Consider the following 18,960-nt stretch of genomic DNA (forward strand, 5'->3'; position numbering starts at 1 on the left):
TTTATTTTTCACTAGTGTTTGAAAAACCAAGTTTTGAAAAGTAAAAAAAAAAAAACAATCCTTAAAAACTTGCTTTTGTTTTAGAATTTGATTAAGAATGAGGTGTTTCTTTTCGAGTAATCTTCTAACCATATTACATAATTTAGGAGAAGGCAAATATAAATTTCATAAAACAGAAAACTAAAAACAAAACCTTTACCAGAAGAGAACTTAAATGAAAAACCATCTTTTTTTGGTGGATTGCAGCACTTTGACTTATGCTGCACCAGATATGCAAGTATTCAACCAAGCAAAGGTTGTAGGGAAGGAAGTTTTTCAAGTCATTCAAAGGATCCCAGCTACAAATGACAGTTTAGAAGAGAAGAAGAGCACATTAAAACATATTGAAGGACACATTGACATAAGAGAAGTCCATTTTGCTTACCCATCTCGTCCTCAGAAACTCGTCTTTCAAGACTTCTCTTTGTCCATTCCAGCAGGCCAAACCGTTGCCTTAGTCGGTAGCAGCGGGTGCGGAAAGAGTACAGTCATCTCCCTTATTACTAGATTCTATGACCCTCTTCAAGGTATGCCTCCACCACCCCCTTTTTTTCCTCTTCACTCTCATTTTAATTCAATTTTCATGTCAATCTCAAGACCACTTTTCTCCAGGTGATATTTTTATAGATCATCAGAACACCAAGGATCTGAATCTGAAATTCCTCAGGACTAACATTGGAATAGTTTCCCAAGAGCCTGCACTTTTTGCTGGAACTATTAAGGATAATATCAAAATGGGAAATATTGATGCAGATGATAAACAGATAGAAAATGCAGCATTTATGGCCAATGCACACTCTTTTATATCTGAACTTCCAAACCAGTACTCTACAGAGGTAAAACTATGAGGGTCAAAACAATTTTCCTTACATATCAGTACACTATTTTTTCTGCCAAATAATTATTAAGTTGCACCTCTTCTTAATAATTCAAGATGATTGAAAATTCTACCTGTACTTTGGAGGAAATGATATCACTTTTTATCGGTGATAGATAGTATAGAGTTTCACTTAAAACCAATTGGCAAAGGGGATAACAACTGTGAGGCTTCTTGATTTTTCCAACGTGGGGATTCTCAGCATGGTCCGCTAAGGTGGTGTCTCTTTTGGGTTCACCATTGTTAATCGAATCAACTTTTTTTATTGGACCGATCGAATATCTGTTTGAATTTTATGGGCTTTGATACTATATCAGATAGTATGTGATTCTATCTCAAAACCAATTTATAATGAGAGAGTAGCACATCTATCTTATAACAAGTGTGAGGTCACTTGATTTTTCAACATGGGATTCTCAACAAAAACATAAGACTTGAAAGGGGTGTTTAGGTCAAAGAGTGAAGTTATTTAGTTATGGAGCCTATAGTCTAAGAGTTAATAAGTCATTAAATTGATGCTATTTGTCAAGTGACCTATGAAGTATTTGGCTAAACGAAAAGTGGAGTTAAAAAGTCCGTGTGTTTAAAATATGCCATGATTTTTCTAACATCTAGTTCAATAAAATGAATAATTAGTATATGGGCAAAAACTTCAGGTTGGACAAGGGGGAACTCAACTGTCAGGAGGTCAAAAGCAAAGAGTAGCTATAGCAAGAGCAATTCTCAAGAATCCAAAAATTCTCTTACTAGATGAGGCCACAAGTGCATTAGATTCAGAGGCTGAGAGGTTGGTTCAAGATGCCCTTGAAAAGGCTATAATTGGAAGGACAACCATTTTGATTGCCCACAGAATATCAACCATTGTTGGTGCTGATATGATTGCTATCATAGAAGATGGAAGAGTTTCAGAGACAGGAACACACCAAAGCTTGCTAGAAACAAGCACATTCTATAGAAACTTATTCAACCTCCATAGTATCAAACCACTTCAAGACTCAAGGTTTGTTCTTCATACTAGAAAAAAGCAAATTTTACTTTAAAATATAACTGATATCATTTGTTTATAAATGGACCAGCAACTCAAATTCTTTGTCAGAACCAGGAAGTACCCATCAAGAAGCTCAATCTAGTGATCTTGATCAAGACGAAAAACCTGAGCTCGAGAATTCGAAAATAGATTCAATGAGCCAAGAGGAAGAGAAAGTGAAAGTAAAAGAAATGTTCTTTAGAATCTGGTTTGGGTTGAGTAAAATAGAGATTATGAAGACTAGTTTTGGATCTTTGGCTGCAGCTTTGTCTGGCATTTCGAAGCCTATCTTTGGATTCTTTATCATAACAATTGGAGTAGCCTACTATAAAAAAAATGCTAAGCAAAAAGTTGGGTTATACTCCCTCATCTTTTCTCTATTGGGATTATTATCACTTTTTACTCACACATTACAACACTATTTCTTTGGAGTGGTGGGTGAGAAAGCAATGAGAAACCTCAGAGAAGCTCTATATTCAGGTACTGCTTAGCAACACTTCTCTTTTAGTTTATATAGAAAGTTTAAGATGATATTATCGAGCTGAGACTCTGTTTGATAATCATTTGTTTTTTAAAACTGTGTTTGTTTTACATCATGTTTAATCTGTTTTCATATTTTGTATTTAAACGTATGAGTTCTTAGGGAAGTTCTAAAAACGAACAAAGTTTTTTAAAACTATTCTTTTTGTTTCAATTTTGGTTTAGATTTTGAAAATGCTCCTAAAATGTAGAGAAAAAACATTGAAATCAACAAGTGGAAGTGATGTTTATGGGCTTAGTTCTCAAAAACAAAAAATTAAAAACCAAGGTCTTGTTTATAAACACTACTTCTGTGGTTCTACCTAATGGTTTCTTTGGTTTGTATCTATTTTTTAGGAGTGTTTCCAAACACAAAGCTCAAAATTTGAAAACTAAAAAGTAAAAAATAAAAATGTGTTATCATTTTGTAATTTCACTAAAACTTCAATTGTTTAATTAGGAAATATGAAATAAGTTTTAAACAAACATGCATAATTCTCAAAAATTAAATAGTTATCGAACATGGTAAAATGATTATTAAACAAGGTATAAACTAATTTGATGAACTATTTCAGTTGTACTCCGCAATGAAGTAGCTTGGTTTGACAAACCTGAAAACAACGTTGGTTTACTTACATCAAAGATAATGAACACCACTTCCGTCATAAAAACCGTAATAGCCGATCGAATGTCTGTCATTGTACAATGCATCTCCTCCATTCTCATTGCCACAATAGTGAGTTTTATCATCAACTGGAGAATGGCTCTAGTTGCTTGGGCTGTCATGCCTTTCCATTTCATTGGTGGCCTAATACAAGCCAAGTATGCCAAAGGATTTTCAAGAGATTCTGCTGATGTTCATCATGAACTTGTTTCATTAGCCTCAGAATCAGCAACCAACATAAGAACTATTGCTTCTTTCTGTCATGAAGAACAAATAATGAAAAGAGCAAGAATTTCACTAGAAGAACCAATGAGAAAAGGTAAGAGAGAGAGTATAAAGTACGGAATCATTTACGGCGTCTCTCTTTGCTTATGGAACATTTCAAATGCCATTGCTTTGTGGTACACAACAATTTTGGTTAGCAAGAGACAAGCATCTTTTGAAGATGGTATAAGATCATACCAAATTTTCTCCCTCACAGTACCCTCAATCACTGAATTGTGGACATTAATTCCAGCCGTCATCAAAGCCATCGACATATTAACTCCAGCATTCCACACACTTGATAGAAGAACACTGATTGAACCTGAAATACCAAAAGGTGAAACAACAGATAAAATTGAAGGGAGAATTGATTTTCAAACTGTAAACTTCAAATATCCTTCAAGGCCAGAAGTCATTGTTCTTAAAAACTTCAGCTTACAAATCAAAGCAGGATCAGATGTTGCACTCATAGGACCAAGTGGGGCAGGAAAATCCTCTGTTTTGGCACTTTTGCTAAGATTTTATGACCCTGAAAAAGGTAATATCCTTATTGATGGAAAAGATATAAAAGAATACAATCTAAGAACATTGAGGAGACAAATAGGATTAGTCCAACAAGAGCCAGTTCTATTTAGCTCATCTATCAGATATAATATTTGCTATGGAAGTGATCAAGTGTCTGAAGCTGAAGTTTTGAAGGTGTCAAAAGAGGCTAACATACATCAATTTGTAAGTTCTTTGCCTGATGGATATGATACAATTGTTGGAGAAAAAGGTTGCCAACTATCAGGAGGACAAAAGCAAAGAATAGCCATTGCTAGAACACTTTTGAAGAAGCCAGCAATTTTGCTATTGGATGAACCAACTAGTGCATTAGATATTGAATCTGAAAGAATTTTGGTTCGTGCTTTGGAGTCAATAAACGGGAACAATGGCTCTAGAACTACCCAGATAACAGTTGCTCATAGACTCTCTACTGTGTCAAACTCAGATGTTATTGTAGTTATGGACAGAGGTGAGGTTGTGGAGATTGGTTCACATGCCACTTTATTGACAACTCCTGATGGAGTGTACTCAAAACTCTTTAGGATACAGAGCCTTGTTGAAGATTAATATCTTAAATCATTAAAAGTAGGATGTAGGAGTAATATCTTTGTATAAAAAGGAAGTACACAATGGATGTTTTGAAATTACAATGATGGATAATAGAACTAAAAGTGAGAGTACATGGACCAAAATGGAGGTTTTGGAAGTAGTGTCTAAATCATTATGATATATATTGATTTGCAAAAATATTGGATTGTTTAGGAGTAATTGGTACATAGGATTTTTTGTGTTTTGATTAGATCAATTGTAACAATGTAGTTTGTTGTGTAATATAAGAATAAAATGATTTACATGCATTCTAGTTCTAGCAAAGTTGTGTGATTTTTCCGTGGTGAATTTACCGCATTGTATTCTAACGTTAAAGTTATATATTTAGATTGTCTTTTCAAGTATTTAAAAAGTATTTTTTTTTTTTACATGTTAAAACACTAAAAGTCATTACAAACCAACTTTTTATCTCAAAACGATGGCCAATGTTATAGTTTTCAATTTAATTAGGTATGTATTCTGTTTAAAATTATCTGATATCGCATAAGACAATTTTTTCATGAATAAAAAACTTAGAAAAATAACTTTTAGCCATTTAAGTTTGGATTAGGTTGCATTTATATCTATAATTACACCTTATATATTCTTTTTTTGAAAAGGTCTTATTAAGTATAACTTAGGATGGGAAGATTTGACAATTCCGGTCCTCTCAAATGATCAATATGTGTTTTCCTTTAATATAATAAATGTACATCACAATCTCTCATACAGTACTCATAATTTAACCAATCTGATATACACAGCAAAGATAATGCTAACGAAGACAGTGCTCAAAACCAAACACAAAAGATAAAAGAAAATACGACGTTGCTCTTTTCTCCATTATTTAAAATTGTTTTTCACTTGTCTTCAAGTTATGTGTACCCATACGGATCTTGACTCGCTCTACAATTAATAACCATTCAAAGCTTCACAGCAGTGGAATTTTCAAGCTTTCTTTAGAATATCATATAGTTTATAATTCTCGATTTTATTTTATACCGTCTATTTTTAAACGGACTCGTTTAATTTTTTTTATTTATTGTCCTTTCAATGAGTCTTAGAGGCAGTCCATGTTGTTAGCCTTTTCAAAATACATGAATGAATGCAACCATTTGTTGTGTGTAACGACTACATAAATATACATCAGTGGTGTCCCTTAGCACAAATTACTCTCTCAACAGATAACTTAACTCAAATAGTCATCCATTTGAGGTTATCAATGCACTTCTAAACTTGACTAATAGCCTTTTTTATGTGTGGATCGAATATAATAGATGCACCAAGATTAGTTATTTATTAAAAAGGTGGCAAGAAACAGGAAAACAAAGATTCTCCCATACAGCCTCCTTATTTATAAGCATATATAGATTAACCTTTTATATGAATTTTGAAACAGATATTTATATTGTGTCTAAACATTATTATTTCGATGAAAATTAAGTCCAAAGTACATGGACCAAAACCCTTGATGATTATATTCATCTACTTTTTTCCACATTTAAAACTAAGCACCTTATATAATCACAAAACAACATGTAGATAAAATCAAGAAGAAAGGCCACTTAAATTCAGTACATTTCTACTCGTCTTATAGTTTAATATTTCATTAGGAAACAGCATATACCGAGAAGATTCTTTTGATTCACTTCAGCTATTATGGATCTGTACATATATATAAATATAATGTTGGACTTTGGTTTTGCATGCAAATTAAAAAAGATGATTCATGAAGAGAAAAGCCAAGAAGATCATCATCTTGGCTCCTCCTCCACTGATGGCCCAGCTTTTCCATTTCACAAGCTGCTTGTTTATGCTGATGCTTTGGATTGGGTTTTAATGGGTTTAGGGACTTTTGGTTCTGTCATTCATGGCATGGCTCAGCCAATTGGGTATCTTTTGCTTGGCAAAGCACTTGATGCATTTGGAAATAATATTGATGATATTGATGCAATGGTTGATGCACTCTATGAGGTATATTTATTAATTCTATTTGTGCCTACTTTTTATTTATTTATTTATTGTTTTTACTTCATGATATTGTTTTTTTTACAACATATAGTTTTGGAATATTATATAAGTGTTGTAATTTTAACTAAGTGAATGCAAAATTTGTTGCTTGAAATGATAACTTTGTTATTTGTTATAAAAATTATGTAGAATGGATATGTGAGTTTGGTTTCTTCATGAAATACTTTACGTACAAATAATATAACAGAATTTTCACTCTGACATAGGAACCAACTTCCATCTATCAAATGGCACAAAGAGCCATTAATGAAAACTTGTACTATTTTTGGTACCTAGAGATCAATAATTAATAGTAACTATACTCAAATTTTAAGAGTACAAAAGGTCTTTTTTCTTTTTTTCTTTTCCTTTACTAGCTAGTTGTAAATAGAGGAATTATTAAATTCAAACCATTAATAGATATAGCATGATGCAAAAATAATTGCAGACATTGTAAAATTTAAATATGGTTAAAATCTATTATTGATAAATTTTGCTACTGATTGTAGAAGTTTATTAGTAATAGAGTCTACCACTAGTTTGGTTATCAATGTTAGAAATCCATCACGTGACTACAAAGTTTTTTTAATTGTCTTTTTAGTATTCAAATTTTGATGAATATGTGCTTTTGGTCCATGAGTTTTAAAAATAAACATTTTTAGTCCCCAAGTTTATAATAATAGACCTATTTGGTCCTCGAGTTTTCAAAATGTACCACTTTAGTCACCGAGTTTAAAAAATAGATTTATAAGATTCAGAAAGCATTTTATGTTTGATTTTTCAAAAATAATTATATGGTATTTAAAATTTTTAAAAATAGTTTTAAAGAGGATATGATTTTTAGAAGTTATTTTTCTAATTTAAAATGTCATATAATTATTTGAAATAAAAGTATAAAGTTATTTAAAGAGTCTTTTAAATCTATTTTTAAAATCTTGTGACTAAAAATGTACATTTTGAAAACTCAGAATCAAATGAATCTATTCTCATAAATCTAGAGATTAAAAAGATCTACTCTTAGAACTTAAGGACGAAACACACCATCCCAACCACACATGTTTTTGAATTAAAAAAAAAAAGTTAGAAAACATAATTTTGTGGTTGTTTTATTATAATCAACATCAACTACACGTAATCAAAATATGGTATATAATAGACTTCACCTAAACAATAATATAAGTTATTCATATTGAAAGGTATGTATGTTGTGATATTGATTCTATTTTAGAAAGAGAAATGAAGAAGTAAAGTATTAAACTAAATTTTAAGCATTGAAGATACAGAATAAAAAAAAAAAAGGTAACAAAGGTTTTTTTTCCTATCAGAAGGCCTTCGAATTTTAGGTGGTAACAAAGGTTCCAATGTGGTTCTTGGCCACTTGTGTACCATTGATTGATTTAACGAAGTAGGAGTAAATGTTCATTAATGTCTTCTTGTGGTAAGACTCGTATACAAACTCCTTGAGTTTTTTTTTTTATGTAATAGATGCTTTGAATAGCACGAAGTAGGAACAGTCGTTTTTCACTGTTTCAATGAATTGAGTCAGACTCCAATTAAGTTGGTTTCTAATATGGAACTAAGTCTTGGCCAATCAAGATGAGCTCATATTTCTATTATGAAACACCCTAGGACATGTGTGTTCATTAATCAACGACTTAATTTGGAATGTATTATTTGCATCCACGATGCTTGCATGCAGTCTCCATTTACACCCATTAAGTTGTAAAACTGCCCAAGTCAATAATCTTTTACAGTATCTTTTAATTGTATATGGTTAATATCAGTCTCATCCTTAAACTCTAGAGAATTATGTGGATTATTTAAGAGATTCTTTGACCCGTATAAACCGAATCAACTTCTCCTTCAATCACGCTTTGGTATGAAACATCTAGGAAGGACACGACTCAATTGAATAATCTAACAATATCTTTAGAATACTAAACATAAACGTTTTTTAAAACTAAAATTAAAGCGAGAAAGTTTGAACCTAAATTGCAGAGCTATAGAGACATTAACTCATGCCTTGATGAAGTGAAAAAATAAATCACTCGAGAGAAACTATGAATGAAAGCCGGTAAATAAAATAATCAATGAAGAAATAGCTCTCCTCCATTGTCAATTTCATGCACTTTAAAAAAAAGCAGTCATGTGATGAAGGAATGAATACCTAGTGTGATGGTTGAGAACACCCACACCCGATGAAGGATTGAGAAACAAATATCAACCAGGCCGATGAAGGAAAAAATCACCCTGGGGGCTGGAGACACATATCAAGCAGCCATGGCCGATGAGTTTCTCCAATGTTGGCTAAACTGTCTCGCAGTTAAGAAGAGGTTAACGGAAGTGTTTTTGTGGTTTTAATAATTGGTTTTATTTTATTAAATTTGATTTAGTTTAAAAACAAAAACTCACTGACAAGTTTTTAAGTCCAATCAGCAGCCATGTGGACAATTTTTAAGTCAAGTGTGTGATTGTACTAGTGTTGAGGGACCTAATAAAATTATTCTTTCAAAACGTAGGGACTAAAAAAGTTTATTTTTAAAACTCAAGGACCAAATGCATCTAAGGATGAAAACTCGAGGTCTAATAAGGTATTTTTTCCAAAATATTATTATGTTACCTTGCCAAAAGGAAAAACATAATTTTTTATTTTTTCACATTTAATTCAATTAAACATCAAACAAGAATATATGCCATCCATTAAACATAAAAAATAAAATCATCAAACCTAGATAGGAAGGTCTTCCTGTAATCTCATTGAGAACGAGATGAAAATTGGGATCAGAGGATCGAAACCCACGGCAAAGAGGGAGACAAAAACTCACGGCTAAAACACAAATCTAGCAAAAATCCACAAATTTGATGAAAACGAACCGTGAAAACACAATTAACGCAAAGAGGAAGAGGAAAGCTCAAATCCAGTGAAGAGGAAGACGTCGTGTAGAGGAAGATTATGTGAGGCGAAGAGGAAGACAATAAAAGGAAGATGAAGATGATGGTTATTTGGAAAAAACGATGAAGATAAGAGGAAGAAAAAGGAAACCATATGGAGAGTGGTTATTTGGTAAAGAAGATGGAAATTAGAGGAAGAAAAAGAAAAAGAAATTTACGAGAGGAAAACAGAAAAAGAAAAAGTATTGAAACACATGAAAAGGAAACCAATAAAAGAATTGAGAAAAAGAAAAAGAAAATAAATAAAAACGAATGGAGAAAAAGGAAAAAGAAACCAATAGAAATAATTGAGAAACAATTTTTTTCTAATAATAAAATGATAAACGTTTCTATTTTTTTAGAACGAGAAACAGATAACGTTACCAAACACTTTCGTTTCTTAAAAAATGAAAACATAAACAAAAAACAGGAAACGAAAATGTTACCAAACGGAACCTTAATTATTATCCTAAAAAGTGTCATGGAACGCAATTAGCAACACAAGTAACTCTGAATTTTCTATTGAACGTATATCATAGTTTTAGAGAGAAGCGTTCAAATATTATTCTTCTTATCTTTCCAACACTTCTCGATAAACCTTTTTGTATGATTTGTAAATCTTGTCCAAACGCTTGCGTCTTCTAAAAAAATTATATATCTATTTAAACTTTATTTTTGAGCTCCAAATTATGTTAATTGAAGAGAATTTTATTTGTTCAAATGATACTTCAAAACCTTTTTTTTGAGTTTTGAGTAAGTAGCTCAATCAAAACCCAGCCTTCTCTTGATTTGTACCAAAAGAAACTCAAATCTTGGTCATTTCTAATTGTGAGTACTAAATATGGATTTATTTAGTTTATTAAATTTTTGGCAGGTGATTCCATTTGTGTGGTACATGGCCATAGCCACTTTCCCAGCAGGAATACTTGGTAAAATCTCCCTTACTTCCTCAAACTTTTGAATAATATTACTTCACATATGAAACTGTATAGTATGTATGCTTATATTTCTCTTTTGTAATTAATAGAAATTGGGTGTTGGATGTACACAAGTGAGAGACAGGCAGCTCGTCTACGACTTGCATTCTTGCAATCAGTGCTTAGTCAAGAAATTGGTGCTTTTGACACAGATCTCACCACTGCCAAAATAATTACTGGAATCAGTGCCCACATGACCATTATACAAGATGCCATTGGAGAGAAGGTAAAGCCAATTATCACGATTCATCTGCTCAATTTTTTTGGATTTAATAACGATTTATATGATATTAGAGAATGCACAAAATAAAAAAGAAATAGTTTCTCTTTCTTCTTTAATCTCTTCTCTAATATTGCATGGATGCAGTTGGGGCATTTTTTAGCAAGCGTGGCGACTTTCATTAGTGGAGTTGTGATTGCTATCATAAGCTGTTGGGAAGTGTCATTGCTCACTCTCTTGGTAGCTCCATTGGTTATGGCAATTGGGGCTGCTTATACTAAGAGGATGACTCTCATTTCCTCTATCAAAATTGGTTACCAATCTGAAGCTACTTCCTTGATCCAACAGGCAAACATCCCCTCTCAATTAGTATATATGGAAAAATAGTAAAAACTTTGATATTTCTACTTAGTTTGTTGTCTTTAAAAAGAGTATTCGGCTCAACAGTCAAAGCTAAGAGAGTAGAGTTGTGAACTCCTCTACTTACTTGGCCCAAAGAGCTTGTGAGTCCTACTGTCTTTGTGCTGCTTGTCTCTCCCTTAACTCTAGAATTTCACTCATTGTCCCAAAACACTAATTGATTTGATTTTATAACATGAGGTAACATATGAAAAGCTGCAATAAAAATAATAAATCATACAAATGCATCAAGCCCGTCTTTTCAGGCAATATATCAATTTCCATACGTGATATTATTAGTACTTCAGAAGTATAAATAATACAACTTCAAATTCAGAATATGAAGACATACCTATAGTTTAGAAACTATGTAGGGACAGCCAACACTTATCATAGTCAATCGGAAGAACCTGTTTGCAAACTTGTTTTTTGATATGTATAGAACAAAAATGTTAACTAATATGTATGGGACAGTCAATATCTCAAATCAGAGCAGTGTATGCATTTGTGGGAGAGAGAAGCAGCATAAAGGCATTTGCAGAACAATGCGAGAAAATGATTGTGATGAGCAAGCAAGAAGCATTGGTTAAGGGAGTGGGCATAGGAATGTTTCAAACCGTGACTTTCTGTTGTTGGAGTCTCATTGTATGGATTGGAGCCGTTGTTGTAACTGCAGGAAGAGCCAATGGAGGGGACATCATAGCTGCTGTTATGAGCATTCTCTTTGGAGCAATGTAAGTAAAAAACTATATCAGCATATCAAAATGTGTAATCCAAAATGAGCCAAAGATGTAGAATGTTAAAATGAGAACAATCTTACTTGAACATGATCCATTATATCGGTTGTAGAATCGTTTCCTTGAGTTCTAAAAATGTTAAAATGAGGAATACTCTCCTTTTTCTTTTTTGGTGAGTTGCAGCTCACTGACTTACGCTGCACCAGACATGCAAATATTCAACCAGGCAAAGGCTGCAGGGAAGGAAGTTTTCCAAGTGATTCAAAGGAAGCCCTCGTCAATCGATGGTTCAAAAGAGAAGACGTTGGAGGATATTGAAGGCCACATTAACATTCAAAAAGTCCACTTTGCTTACCCGTCTCGTCCTCATAAACTCATCCTTCAAGACTTCACTTTGTCCATTCCTGCAGGGCAGTCTAATGCCTTAGTTGGTAGCAGCGGGTGTGGAAAAAGTACAGTCATCTCCCTTATCACTAGATTCTATGACCCTCTTCAGGGTATGCCACCACCAGCCCTTTTCCTTTTCATCCCCTTTCTCTTATTGTTCATAGTCATGTCAATCTTAAAACAATTTTTCTTCAGGAGATATTTTCATAGATCATCAGAACATCAAGGATCTGAACCTGAAATTCGTCAGGGAAAACATTGGAATAGTTTCCCAGGAACCTGCACTCTTTGCTGGAACCATCAAGGATAATATCAAAATGGGTAAACGAGATGCAAATGATCAACAAATAGAAAATGCAGCAGTAATGGCAAATGCACACTCTTTTATATCTAACCTTCCAAACCAGTACTTAACAGAGGTAAAGCTAGAAGAGCCAAAAAAAATTTCCTTACCTGACAATGTCATTTCCTGCCAGAATTCAAAATTTCACCTGATTTTAATAATTCAAGGTGACTAAGGATTCTACCATAAAAGAATGAAACACGTATTTATCTTAAGTTTGCACAAGAAACAAAACAAAACAAAACAAAATCATTATCAACATGTTAGTGATGTCTAATTTAAAAAAATAAAAAATACGGGGGTGAAAATTTCAGGTTGGAGAAGGGGGAACTCAATTGTCAGGAGGTCAAAAGCAAAGAATAGCAATAGCAAGAGCCATTCTCAAGAATCCACGAATTCTCTTACTGGATGAAGCCACAAGTGCTTTAGATTCAGAATCTGAGAGGCTGGTTCAAGACGCTCTTGAAAAGGCTATAGTTGGGAGGACAGTCATCCTAATTGCCCACAGAATGTCAACTATTATTGGTGCAGATGTGATTGCCATAATAGAAAATGGAAGAGTTTTAGAAACAGGAACACACCAAAGCTTGCTAGAAAAAAGTATATTCTACGGCAACTTATTCAGCATGCATAATATCAGACCAATTAAAGATTCAAGGTTTGTTCTTCATACTAAATAAACTGCATTTTTTTCAAAAGAAAACATGACTAACTGGTTTGAATTGTTTGTTGATGGACAGCAATTCAAACTCATTGTCAGAACAAGGAAGTGCCCATCAACAATCTTCATCTTGCGACCTTGATAAGGACGAGAAACTTGAACCCAAAAATTCTAAAATAGATTCTTTGAGAGCAGAAGAGAAAGAGGGATCAAAAGAAATATTCTTCAGAATTTGGTTTGGCTTGAGTAATATAGAGATAATGAAGACTATCTTTGGATCTTTTGCAGCAGCTGTGTCTGGCATCTCTAAACCCATCTTTGGATTTTTTATCATAACAATAGGGGTAGCCTACTATCACACAAATGCAAAGCACAGAGTTGGATTATACTCCCTCATCTTCTCTATGGTGGGATTACTATCATTTTTCATGCACACCATACAACATTATTTCTTCGGAATAGTGGGAGAAAAATCAATGAAAAACCTCAGAGAAGCTCTCTATTCAGGTATAATTTAAGAACACTTTTCTGTGTTTATATAAAAATTTTAAGAGCATGCTATGGAGTCAAAAGTAGCTTCTAACGTTAACTAGACTAATTCAGTTCTTCCAATGGATTATTTCAGCTGTACTACGCAATGAAGTAGCATGGTTTGACAGATCTGAAAACAATGTTGGTTCACTTACATCACAAATAATGAACACCACCTCCATGATAAAAACCATAATAGCTGATCGGATGTCTGTCATTGTACAGTGCATCTCCTCCATTCTAATTGCCACCACCGTCAGCTTGATTGTGAATTGGAGAATGGCTCTCGTTGCTTGGGCTGTTATGCCTTTCCACTTCATTGGTGGCCTAATACAAGCCAAGTCTGCCAAAGGATTTTCAAGAGATTCTGCTGTTGCTCATCACGAACTAGTTTCACTAGTCTCCGATTCAGCAACCAACATAAGAACTATTGCATCTTTTTGCCAAGAAGAAGAAATAATGAAGAGAGCGAGAATGTCATTAGAAGAACCAAAGAGAAAAAGTAAGAGAGAGAGTATCAAGTATGGAATCATTAATGGTATCGCACTTTGCTTATGGAACATTGCCCATGCAATTGCTTTGTGGTACACAACAATTTTGGTTCACAAAAGACAAGCATCCTTCGAAGATGGCATAAGATCATACCAGATTTTCTCTCTCACAGTACCCTCAATCACTGAACTGTGGACATTAATTCCAACTGTCATCTCAGCCATTGGCGTACTAACTCCAGCATTCCACACACTTGACCGGAAAACTCTTATTGAGTCAGAAATTCCAAGAGGTCAAAAAATAGAGAAATTTGAAGGAAGAATTGAGTTTCAAAGAGTAAAGTTTAACTATCCAACAAGACCAGAAGTCATTGTCCTTACCAACTTTAGCTTAGAAATCAAAGCAGGATCAAGGGTGGCTCTTATTGGACCAAGTGGAGCAGGCAAGTCTTCCGTTTTGGCACTTCTGCTCAGGTTCTATGATCCTGAAGAAGGTAATATCCTTATTGATGGGAAGGATATAAAAGAATACAATCTGAGAATACTGAGGACACATATAGGGTTTGTGCGACAAGAGCCTGTTCTATTTAGCTCCTCGATCAGATATAATATTTGCTATGGGATCGAGCACGTTTCTGAAACTGAACTTTTAAAGGTTTCAAGAGATGCTAAAGTACATGAATTTGTCAGTAATTTACCTGATGGATACGATACACTTGTTGGAGAAAGAGGTTGCCAACTGTCTGGAGGACAAAAGCAAAGAATAGCCATTGCTAGAACTCTTCTGAAAAAGCCAACAATTTTGCTCCTAGATGAACCAACGAGTGCATTAGATGTTGAATCGGAAAGAACTTTAGTTAGTGCTTTAGAGTCAATAAATGGGAATAATGGCTTCAGAACTACCCAGATTACAGTTGCCCATCGGCTCTCTACAGTGACAAACTCAGATGTTATTGTAGTCATGGATAGAGGTGAAATTGTGGAGATAGGTTCACATAGCACCCTATTGACAGCTCCTGATGGAGTGTACTCAAAACTCTTCAGGATACAGAGTCTTGCTGATGTTTAATATTTTAAATCATTGCAGGTAGAATATATGTCTAATATGCTTATATAGAATAGAAGACAACTATAATAACTAATTTGTTGAAGAACTTGATTTCTATTATCAGGTGAATGATTTGATTGTGAATTCTTACAAATGAAAGATTTTGTAGTTTAAATACACCTCAATGACTTGTGCCTTAGGGAACAAAAAGCTACAATACGTTCACTTAAATCTCCAGAAAGATGCTATCGATTGTCTTGAGTAATTCCACATCAACCCCAGCAGCAATTCCAGAATCAATATAACACAGCTGGAAAAAGATATATTAAGTAAACAGTCTCTATTCAATAACCAGAAATTTTAACTTATAAGTTTATAGTAAAGAGAAACCTGGTATTGTGGCTTATTTAGCGTATGAATTCCTCTTTTTATTAGTTGCTGCCATCCAATATTTTCTCTGAGGGCCCTTTCAAGGCCTCTAGTATTCTGCATATTACGCATAAGATCATAAGAATGCAACATGTAAAAAAGAAAACAATTTCAACAATAATTAATCAACTTAAATTGCCAACTCCACCTTCTTGGAAGAAGAGTCTTTTCTTAAATAAATATATTTATGCACAAGAAACCAAAACTTCTATTTACAAAACTAGTTTAAAGAACTTAAAAGTATCCATATAAAACTACGAGAAACAATAATAGCATCAAGACGCACATGGCATGCACATGCTAAAACCATCTAGTCAACAAGTATAGTGATATTTAAGCAAATTCCAAGATGAATAAACTGTAACAGCTCCACTTCCAATATATCACACTAACACAAAATAGCACAAGCGTTTCCACCGTCATGAGATGGTAGGATCTTCCTTGCTGTAATGTAATAGCCACAGAATACACACAAAATACAAGAAAATTCTAACAATGCAAAGATCACTCACATATATACTAACACAAACCAACGGCTACTAAGGGTTGGGAAGGAAGCACAGACACATTGAGAAAAATGTATGCCAATTAAATATAGCAATTACACAATTAAGAGTATTTTGAAGATAGCGGAACTTTATGATGATTAACGAATTGATAATATTGAAGCAACAAAAGAATATTCTTCTTTTTCTCAGTTCAAAATTGGGTAACAGAAAAACATAACAGCTGAAAATATAAGGCTGACAACTAAAATTGCAGGGGAAGAAAACTACATGAGCTGGGTCCAAAATCAGGAGATTATATTGCTGCATTCCGTTACACTTCTGTTTAACTTGAATCCCCACAATAGTCCTAGAATGTCCATCATGCTGAAAGAACAATGGCCTGCTTGAAAAGATCTTATGAAGTTAATGATAATGATGGCACATTCTTTCTTGTATCAAAGATTAAAAACTTTGACGATAAAAGCAATGGGACCATTTGAAAATTGAAACCGGTTGTGATACCTTCCACATTATAACTTTTTTAACACGAAAAGACATACAAAGTGCCATATGTCATTAATATCCAAAGAATGAAAGGGATGGTACAAACGAATCCACCAAAAGAAATCAAAGAAGATTAGAAAGAAAAATTCTCCAATGGGTTAAAATAGAATAACTACAAAATTACTTAGAAACAAGACCCCAACCAAAAGCATTGAGATGATGATGTCCTAACTCCTAAGAGACCGCCCAAGATTTCTCTAAAGCAAAACAATGTATAATTATCCTGATGCCAAACACATAATACATCTAAAAATTGATGTTAGAATAAACAGAGAAAAAAAATAGATTAAATGTCAATTAAAGACGTACGTTTTTTCACTAATATTTACGCGTTGGTGATCATACGTGCATATCCTTCCATCAGAGAAGTAATTCCAAACCCAATCAACTAGAACTTGATGACCCTTGGCTTTTTTAGGGGACTTATTTTTCGTGACATTTTGAGAGATTTTAAAATATACGGAATTTTCATGCCCACTAGAACCAGTTTGTGGATCACTATCATTTGTACGGACAAGATACCTATCCATGGGCCCACAAACCTTAATTGTCTTTCTCTTATTTGCATCAATTAGGTTTTCCATTTGTGCCCCACTACTTGAACCAGGGACTGAGAGATAAAGTTCCTCACACTCTTTAGGACCAAAATCAATTATCCTTGCCTGAAGCCCAAAGGAACGCAAAAGAGCAGCACATTCAGTGGTTCCAATCCAATTTTTTTTGCCATAAATTTTGTAGTTAAAATGTTCTGCCCCATGTACATCAAATCCTCTTTCCCAAGCAACCTCAAGCCATCTCTGAAGTGATGGAATATCTGGAACAACTCCTGACCCACCAAATAAAATGTTTCTTGTTTCTGGTCTTTGCATTAGCAAATGAGAGCATAGCATTTGAATGTTCCGCCATCCACAGCCCCACCCAAAATCCTCAAACTCAATACTCTGATAATGATCAACATACCCTGACAAAATACTAGTCGAGTCATGAGATTCTAATTCTAAGCAATTTTTTAATAAAGACATCAGACCACCTTCCACCTTATAAAAGGCACCCCTATTCTGTGAACCAATCAAGCATGATACCTTTTCATTAACATTCAACTCCCCCATCACCGAAGTGCCGCTCTCACAACTTAACTTGTTGCTACTCAAAGATCCCTCACACTTAATCTCTTGTGGCATGTCCCCGTTATCATTATCCTACAAACAAAAGTCATATAGGACCAAATTACTAATATTGAAGCCCGTAAGGAATGTATAAAGAAGAATCGACCTAGAATCAAGGCTTTGGGATTGAAAAGATGGAACAACTTGCTTACATTGTCATAAGAAGTAGAGGAAAAAGCCATTTGTTGGGCCAACTCAAAGTCCATCGCAAGTTGGCGTTGTTTATTGTCATTCTCTTCATCCTCAAAGTGACCATTGGCATGCCTGTAACGGCAATAACATAAAGACCTTCCTCAGTCGTTCGGTAAACCATATCTACAAAAGCTTTGGAGTCAAGACTCTAAATATTTGGTTTACATAATCAAAGAATAAAGGAATTGATTGGTATTGCAAATGAAGCGGCAAGAAATGGTACCGCTGAAGTTCGTCTGATGGAACAACTTGGTCACAGAAGGGGCAACTCGATGAACTCATTGAATCTTAGGAATACAATCTGTGCCGTCTCCAAATTTCAACACTAAACTGAGTGGAAACATTACCAAGATTATGTCCTACTAAATCTAATAACTAAGATAATTTAGAAAAAAATTTAGCAGCACAACATCATCAGAATACAGACTACAAACCCAAAATCATCTAATAGACATTTCATCAACTGATCCAATCACAATGGGTAATATTAAAAAAATACTTTATAACCAAGCTCGAATAACATTACATAATTAACTAACTCGAATACACATGAAGATGGCATCAAAATAGAGTCAATGAACAGGGTATCCAAAACTAAATTCAACAGGTCAGGTCAAGCAAACATAAACAATTAAAGAAGTACCTAATAACAACTATTCTTTCTGAAGCCTCCTCTTGAGCATCACCAAGGTCGAACAACTGCAGAATCTGTGGGTGGAAAAGTACGAAGACACAGATTGAGTAAGTGGGTCACACCTATAGAGCCATCAAACAATATACAAAGGAAGAAGACAATTTTTCCCTTCTTTTGAAATTTTCTCGATCTTTGTCTAGGTTGAAGCTTGTCGGGGAAATTATCAAA

At 34.0% G+C, this 18,960-nt stretch overlaps 3 protein-coding genes across 14 annotated transcripts; 2 read left to right on the forward strand and 1 right to left on the reverse strand.

The window, feature by feature from the left end:
• Window positions 1-112: 112 nt before the first annotated feature.
• Window positions 113-4,642, forward strand: LOC101202958 (ABC transporter B family member 7). Its single transcript, XM_031881209.1, is given in 5 exon segments — window positions 113-574; window positions 576-878; window positions 1,573-1,916; window positions 1,993-2,423; window positions 3,032-4,642. Coding segments are annotated over 5 exon segments (2,910 nt in total). The 5' UTR covers window positions 113-214; the 3' UTR covers window positions 4,504-4,642.
• Window positions 4,643-6,246: 1,604 nt separating this feature from the next.
• LOC101223228 (ABC transporter B family member 19-like) lies at window positions 6,247-15,308 on the forward strand. Its single transcript, XM_031881210.1, has 10 exons — window positions 6,247-6,498; window positions 10,340-10,394; window positions 10,493-10,668; window positions 10,810-11,010; window positions 11,536-11,795; window positions 11,982-12,295; window positions 12,381-12,604; window positions 12,843-13,186; window positions 13,269-13,596; window positions 13,793-15,308. Exons 1-10 carry the CDS (start codon window positions 6,247-6,249, stop codon window positions 15,278-15,280), a joined length of 3,642 nt encoding a protein of 1,213 aa, XP_031737070.1. The 3' UTR covers window positions 15,281-15,308.
• On the reverse strand, window positions 10,411-18,960 carry LOC101208754 (zinc finger-containing ubiquitin peptidase 1). 12 transcript variants are annotated; one of them, XR_004214447.1, is made up of 11 exons: window positions 18,742-18,957; window positions 18,322-18,428; window positions 18,059-18,170; window positions 17,050-17,939; window positions 16,465-16,576; window positions 15,650-15,745; window positions 15,411-15,569; window positions 14,910-15,019; window positions 11,414-12,476; window positions 11,150-11,277; window positions 10,411-10,993 (listed from the first exon to the last, which is right to left on the reverse strand). XR_004214447.1 is itself a non-coding variant. In XM_004151811.3 (7 exons), the coding sequence occupies exons 2-7, from the start codon at window positions 18,378-18,380 to the stop codon at window positions 15,486-15,488; spliced, it is 1,353 nt and encodes a 450-aa protein (XP_004151859.1). In that variant the 5' UTR covers window positions 18,381-18,428; window positions 18,742-18,957; the 3' UTR covers window positions 15,354-15,485. The 12 variants fall into 12 exon arrangements, 2 of the variants coding, with proteins under 2 accessions (XP_004151859.1, XP_031736744.1); XR_004214444.1 differs by having other exon boundaries at window positions 10,411-10,997; XR_004214449.1 differs by lacking the exons at window positions 10,411-10,993; window positions 11,150-11,277 and having other exon boundaries at window positions 11,306-12,031; window positions 12,154-12,476.

This window comes from Cucumis sativus, chromosome 2, assembly GCF_000004075.3.
Source record: "Cucumis sativus cultivar 9930 chromosome 2, Cucumber_9930_V3, whole genome shotgun sequence".
In the NCBI taxonomy this organism is placed as follows: Eukaryota; Viridiplantae; Streptophyta; class Magnoliopsida; order Cucurbitales; family Cucurbitaceae; genus Cucumis; species Cucumis sativus.

Excerpts from the sequence above, each read along its gene's own strand:
- LOC101208754 (XM_004151811.3), bottom strand. The coding sequence starts at position 18,380 with ATGAGTTCATCGAGTTGCCCCTTCTGTGACCAAGTTGTTCCATCAGAC. Across the intron at positions 17,940-18,058 it reads CCTCTACTTCTTATGACAAT|GATAATGATAACGGGGACAT; the intron begins GTAAGCAAGTTG and ends TTTTGTTTGTAG. Across the intron at positions 15,570-15,649 it reads TAAATAAGCCACAATACCAG|CTGTGTTATATTGATTCTGG; the intron begins GTTTCTCTTTAC and ends ATCTTTTTCCAG.
- LOC101223228 (XM_031881210.1), top strand. The coding sequence starts at position 6,247 with ATGATTCATGAAGAGAAAAGCCAAGAAGATCATCATCTTGGCTCCTCC. Across the intron at positions 10,395-10,492 it reads TTTCCCAGCAGGAATACTTG|AAATTGGGTGTTGGATGTAC; the intron begins GTAAAATCTCCC and ends TGTAATTAATAG. Across the intron at positions 10,669-10,809 it reads AAGATGCCATTGGAGAGAAG|TTGGGGCATTTTTTAGCAAG; the intron begins GTAAAGCCAATT and ends GCATGGATGCAG.